The 7,003-nt window shown below is 38.1% G+C and overlaps 1 protein-coding gene across 1 annotated transcript; it reads right to left on the bottom strand.

The window, feature by feature from the left end:
* Nucleotides 1-233: 233 nt before the first annotated feature.
* Nucleotides 234-2,008, bottom strand: LOC135699247 (uncharacterized). The gene is made up of 2 exons (XM_065219450.1): nt 2,003-2,008; nt 234-1,364 (listed from the first exon to the last, which is right to left on the bottom strand). The coding sequence occupies exons 1-2, from the start codon at nt 2,006-2,008 to the stop codon at nt 240-242; spliced, it is 1,131 nt and encodes a 376-aa protein (XP_065075522.1). The 3' UTR covers nt 234-239.
* Between the last annotated feature and the right edge of the window lie 4,995 nt (nt 2,009-7,003).

Genomic DNA, 7,003 nt, shown 5'->3' with positions numbered 1-7,003 from the left:
AATGGTCCTAAAGCAGTGGCGATTCAACAATTTGTCTGGAAAATGGCAGTGGATGAGTTTTTGACGATTTCTTTCGGTGCAAATAAAGGTCATTCGATCGATTCGAATTACACACAATTTATTAGATTCGTATTTATTTACAGTTAATTGAGAAAATTTCGCTTCTCACATACTAACCCGTGTTGCAATGAGAAATATAAGAATTATTTACACAATCCTCTTTCTCTTTAAACCTTTAACTAGAAGAACCGATGAAATCGTGGACTGAAGCCTCCGAATCCACTGTATCCACGTCCAGCGGCGTTACCATCAGCTGGCGGAAGGTAGGCATTTTGTGGACCACAGTATGTTACAGTTACTTCTGGCAGTTGAACGGTTGAGTAGATGATTTGAGCATCGTTTTGACCTCCGGGTAGCGTTTTGGTAACAGTTTCAGTGACGTATTGCACATCGCGAAGGGTCATTGTCAGTACATTGTTAATAGTTTGAATCTGACCTGGTAGTGTCACGGTGTCGTAGATCGTTTGATACACAGGTCCTTGTCCAGGCAGTTGAATGGTTTGGGTTTCGGTAACGGTTTGGTAGACTGGTGCTGGACCGGGTTGGTTGACGGTTGAGTAGATGATCTGAGGAGGTTGGGTGATGGTGGAGTAAATGGTTTGTCCTGGTTGGATTATCGGAGCGGCAGTTATGGTGGTTTGAATGGTTTGGATGACCGGTGCGGTGGTCGTGTAGTATGAGGTTGTTGTTATGTACTGAGCTGGCAGTTCAACGGTGGAGTAGATGACCTGTGGTGGGAGGGTTACTGGTGGAACAAATATTGTGGTTGTGTCACGAATGGTAGACACAACGGGCACCGCAGACGTTTGAACGATCGTTGATGTCCTGACGACTGGTGGTAGCGAAATGGTTGTGGTGATAGTTTGACCTGGAAGAATCTGGGGTGGTAAAGTGACGGTTTGTGTATCTCGAACGGTTTGGTAAACTGGAGTAGCCTGGATTTGTGTGGATACGTAGGTTGATACAATTGGTGGTAAGGTGATCGTTTTGTAGATTGTTTGGTCTCGTTGAGCTGGAGCAGGAACCGTAACAGTATTCGTTTGGATCACGGTTTGGTATACTGGAACGGTTTCGGTATAGGCCGAAGTGACATAGATCGATGAATATTGTGTCATAACTCTTTCGTCATGATGGATTCCTCCCTGGAGAGTTTCCGTTTGCACTTGATAGTCCGTAACGGTTTGTGTTATGTAAACTGTTTGGGATTCCTGCTGTCCGCAGCCTGGCTTCGGATAGAAATAGCCATTGAATTCCTCCGCTCGGGCAATAGCAGCCAGGGCAAGAACAAGAAGTATCGCAAAATTCTGCAAATCATAATCAAATAATCAAACATTAGCGAAAAACGTCAAAAGTTCATACATCTACTTCGATACCCCTTGCACAAATAGCCAAAATTTTACCCAAACAAATGTGAAGGCCAACCACTGATGATTGCGGTGACACTCTAATGACTAGGATAAATATCAAGTGGATCATCAGTCGGTTGGATTATGTAATCAATTCCCAGGTAGCAAAACTCTTGTCACTTCATGTTCGTCATCAGCTCTAACCAATTTTTATTACGACTGGCAAGAGCTATTATACTAGTTCTTATGTAAATTTTTAGTCCCTTCTCCCCTGCATGCATTTATCTGACTTTGACATTGACCATCACATATCGATTATCAGAAGCTTATCAACTAAAGCATTCTGCTAATTGAGGAAGCAGATATGATCGATTAGACTCAGTCGCATATTAGGCTTCAGTGAACAGTCTCATTTGCTAGCCGCTGTTTGGATTGGGCGAAGAAACCTGTTCACACAAATGCTCAGATATCATTCCCTTAATGACATGCAGATGATGATACTGGGCGTACGAAATCGATTTAAAACCACTTCGCAGGTAAATCAGCTACACTACCGTCGCTTTGCTGTGGCAAGGTGAGCAGATTTTAGCGTTCACCTCCATCTTGAGTATAGCTGTCGACGTAGGTGAGGGAGAAGGTGACAGATTGTTTCGTTCGATGCAATATTAAGCTGCATAGGTAATTGCGTGATTTTGCTTGTTGAGGTCTTCATTTGATAGATGTTGGTTTGCGAAAAATGGTGAAATCTTGAGCGGTATATTTGAGTTGCTATTGCTTTATGTTTCAGTAAAACTAGTTGATGGGTATTGCAGCTCAATTATAGGAGTTAAAATAAAAAGATTTGCTAATTTTTCATTTTCGATGAATTTTTCGAGCGTATGATTTCGGCGTTAACGCTTCAATTATACGTTTGGCTCGATACTTCTAATTAAACATTTAAAAAGGTCCTATCAGCATTGATCGATTCTCTTCATCGATTTGCTATTTCGTTAATAGCTCAGCCCCAAAACCCTCCCTGTTGTATTTGACGTTTGGATGCTAGATAAGAATCTTCTTTATCAAAATATGTGGTAAAAATAGCGGAAACTGTTTGAATAGCAGTGGTTATCAAAAGAGAAAGTCGACGAAGAGAATGGATCAAAGCAAATAGGACCATTTGAATTGTCCAGTTCAAAAGTTACAACACAAAGCATTTAATAGTGCAAAGCATGCTTTGTTGTTGTTGTTGTTTGTTCTCAAAAACAAAAGAAGCACTTCAAGCAAATTCATTTTTCCATTCCATTTTTGCCTTCATGCGTATGGCGAAAAATTTGAAATCCAGACGGAGTGTTATATTTTTAGCTAAATATAAACAATTTCTGACTCTTTATCAAATCCAATGGGATGTTTTGATAATTAAATAAATTTAGAAGTCATATGTTGTAGAACATTCCATTTTGTGGATAAACCCGTTCGAAACTTAGAGATAAAGTGCGGGCTATGCTTAATTAGATTTACAGCATATTGCTATTTTTTTCTTTTTTATTGAGCTTGAATCAAGAAGACACAAACCATATTTTATTGCCCATTTTCACCAAAGAAGACTCATGCGCTAAAAATATAATAGCTGAATACAAATTAGAGTAATTGCAAGGCTTACGTTTATGCTTGTATACTTTAATAATCTACATTATTAAATTGAATAAATCACACAATCTTATGGTTTAATATTCTTCTAAGGATAATAACTATTCAGTAAGTTTGATAGAAAATGACCAAAGAAAGTTTTTTAAATACTATTTTGATCTAAGATAGCTTGCTTCTCAAATTGCTTTGTGTGTTACACATGGCGGTGACTATGACATTATTATACGATCATTATTTTTTTTATAAAATAGCTTGGGCTAGTAACCCTAATAAAAGTGTACCGTCCACGAAAGATATTAGAAATGGTGCATCCTTATTCGATAAGGTTGGGATGTTATTAACCCCAACTGGAGGCTATGCACTTCTTATGGTTATATTCTATGGGTGAAATTAGCACTGTTTGTACAGTTGAAAGTAAGCTTGAATTTTTTTTATCTTTATTAAGGAGACTTTCAGCCCTGGGCTGGTTCGTCTCCGGCAAGCTTGTAAATGCTCATTACAGCTAAAATGCTACTTTTTGAAATTATGAAACTATGAGATATTATAATAAAATGTTTTATAGGTACGATGCATAGGCGAAGCCAGAAAGGGCAGGAGGGAGGGGGGGGGGGGTGTTGCGAAATCCAGCAACACAAAGGCTGTCGGGGAAATGGCGTTCGGTGAAATGACATTTGGTCAAATTTTCCATAGACATTTTTTTCACCCCTCCCTAGCTAGAAACTTTGCTGCGCCCTTGGTAAGATGCAAGAAGATGAGGTAAAGTTTGCGTATGGCACATAAAACAAAACGCTGGAAGCTGAATTGACAGGTTTTATGAGTAATACACAAATTTTGCCTCCTCTTGCTGCTTCTTACAGATACAGGCTCTACTTTTTGGAATCAAGTTTCGTTTTGCTTTGGCTAAGTCCTTTCAATGAATGTATCGTCGATTTTCAAGCTGAAACAAAGCCTCAATTTGGCATTCCATTCCTTTCACCGGCACTCTGTCACCTGCACGCTATTTCAAAACTACCCTAATTTGAATAGAATCCACCCAGATCGGTCAAAACTAAACCTACCCAAAAATGGGTAAACTGTGTTGGGAGTGACAAGTTGATAAATGAACACCATTACCATGAATCCGTTCGACGTTGTTCATTTGTCAACTTGTCACTCCCAACACAGTTTACTCTTGTTTGAGTAGGTTAAGTTTTGACCAAATTGGGTGAATTCTACCCAAATTTAAGTAGTTTTGATATAGCGTGTCCCGAGCAGGAACCGATGGCTAATCGATAACAAATGAATCTCTTAATGTGGTATGATACCAGATTTCGGTATGCTTGTGGTATAAAACCTTGTTTTGATATTATTCAATTATCAAAATATTTTGGAAAATATAAAATTAATACCAAAATAACAAACCATGGTATTCTGGCATCTAAAAAAGTGTATGTTATCCGTCTGTTATTGTAATAACTAAATTAAATATTAGTTCGTTATTCGTAGAACATTTTTGAGTTATTATTTTTGGTATTTTCCCTCTTTTGTCAGCCTCACTAATACCATGTTTAGGTTGTCAGTTATGCTATTTCCATACCTGAATTTGGTATTAAAAAGTTATGTTTTCCTGCTCGGAGTGCTCTGTTAATTTATTCAATATGCATTAATATGTCCCGTTTGCGTTGTTTTTTTTTTAAAGATACATATGTGTATGGAAGATAAATGTAACATATTTCGTGTAATCTTCAAATGTTTGTATGTGCAAAATGCTTTAAATTTAACATTTTAATTTTTCAACACATACGTTATGAAAGGTTGCTTGATGTGCCCCATGAAATACAAACTGAACATAGTCGAGTGCTCTTTTACTCGTTCACTCTACCGAAAGTTGAAAGAAGTGATGCAAAATATCATGACACTCACTCGACACTCGTCAACGCATCAACCGCCTATCGCTCACAGAACGTTTTGTCACGCAGTGAGAGGTAGAGCCATGGCAAACAAAAATCACCAAAACAATCATGGCAATCAATCACTGCTCACAGGGAAAACGTAACACTAGCTGCTGATGATGTAAAGCACAACGAAAACAGTGAAAACTTCTGAAGTACGATGAAGAGCGAAACGACAGAAGAAAATGAAAACAATGCCAACGCATTCCAAGTTAACTGTGTGAGTTACAAACATAGCTGGCAAAAATAAACGGAAGCTGTTGGGCTCACTCACCAACACATTCACATAAGCATGCAAAGCAGCAACCAGGGTTGCTTCCACTCACTTGCTATAAAACAATGTTTTTCGGAATTATGAAACCATTAGAAGATGTAATGATATGTTGTGTTTGTAAGTAACAAGAAGAGGGTGTAAACTATGTGTTTGATTAAAAAACCTTTCATTTTCACTCAGAGTGTGCGCCCACGAATTTTATTTGAAATTGTCAATAAATGTAGACTACATATACAAATGTTTAAGAAATAAAAATTGTTTTAAACTCAACGAGATGAAAGCCTAGCAGTTAGTGTTCTCCTTACTGTATCTTTAGACATCGTTAGATCGTTCGTAATTCGTTCTGTGAGGTGACAGTTGAAATACATTTCGAGTTCTTAACATACGTGATGGTACGTACAAATTTAAGCTTGCTAATATTTTTTTCTGAATTTACGTGTTAAACAATTACTTCACGACCTCTTCTTGTAACTTACAAGTAATAATTATCATTATAACATCAAATATTTTCATAATTCGGAAAACCATTTTTATAGAAAGTGAGTGGAAGTAACCCTGGCAGCAACTTTTTCAAAACCAGCACAGATGAGTGTCGTAATTTTCGGGAATGACCAGATCGGTGATGGATCACCACCGGAGACGACATTCACCAGCTGTTTTTTTTTACTTCTTTCGTGAACTTGATGGACGGTCATGGAGAGTGCTTCGACAAGCACATTGATAGGAATGTACCAAGCGTTACTACCATCAGCTGTTGGACGATCGTGATTGTGAAAGATCGCAACTCTTGTTGAAAGAAACACGATTGAAGCGATGGCATAAAGAAAAACAAACCATTCGACAGTGAGCATGCATAAGGTCGATCATCGCGATTCTCTTCTTCGATTTTCTCTTTAGTTAATAACTCGCTAGATTTAACGTTTCTCAGTGCGTTTGCTGTTGCTTTTGTTAGCTGTAGCAATGCCAAGAGAAGATCGATGAAGATTATCAATCATCTCATATACGCCTTTATGCATGCTCATTGTCAAATTGAAAATTTGTTTGTAGATGCCGATTGAGGTACTAGAATGCTGCGAAACTGTTCGACTTCAACAGAAAAAAAAGAAAACTATCAGTCTCTTCGTCGCATCGTTGTTGTCGATTTAAACTGATATTGTCCGGATAGCTTCTTCCAGATTCATGTGTTTTTAACCTGTGTTTGGAAAAACTTAAAAACTCATATCTCATGCATGAGTTTATTGCTGTCTGTCAAGCTCAAAGTTCAAACACGCTAGCACCACGTAGTTAGAAAATTCTGAACTTCTGTATACCAACCATTAGGTCTTGATGCTATGAACAACTATGAGCAACTTCCTAGATGGGAAGGATTTCAAGATATCACATAAAAAAGAAATCACAAATTCAAGCATACTTGCGCCACATAGTGAAAAAATCCCGAGCTTCTTTCCACCAACAATAAGGTTTTGGTCCATTGAAAAACTTTGCCGAAGACAACAACTTCCTAGATGGCAAGGATTTCAAGGTACGACACAAACTAGGAAATCTCAAATTCAAGTCCACTAGCACCGCGTAGTGAGAAAATTTCGAACTTCTGTCCAACAACCATTAGGACTAGATCCACTGAACCACTTAGCCGAAGACAGCAACTTCCTAGATGGAAAGGATTTCAAGATTTCACGTAAAATAGGAAATCATCAATACATTTACACTAACGTCACGTTGTGAGAAAATATCGAAATTCTGTCCACCAACCATTAGGTCATGAT

Source organism: Ochlerotatus camptorhynchus, unplaced genomic scaffold, assembly GCF_037179485.1.
Source record: "Ochlerotatus camptorhynchus isolate MF236.1 unplaced genomic scaffold, CSIRO-AGI_Acam_v1.1 ptg000105l, whole genome shotgun sequence".
NCBI classification, from domain to species: Eukaryota; Metazoa; Arthropoda; class Insecta; order Diptera; family Culicidae; genus Ochlerotatus; species Ochlerotatus camptorhynchus.
Note: the sequence above shows the minus strand (reverse complement) of the source record. Positions and strands in the feature narration are given on the sequence as shown.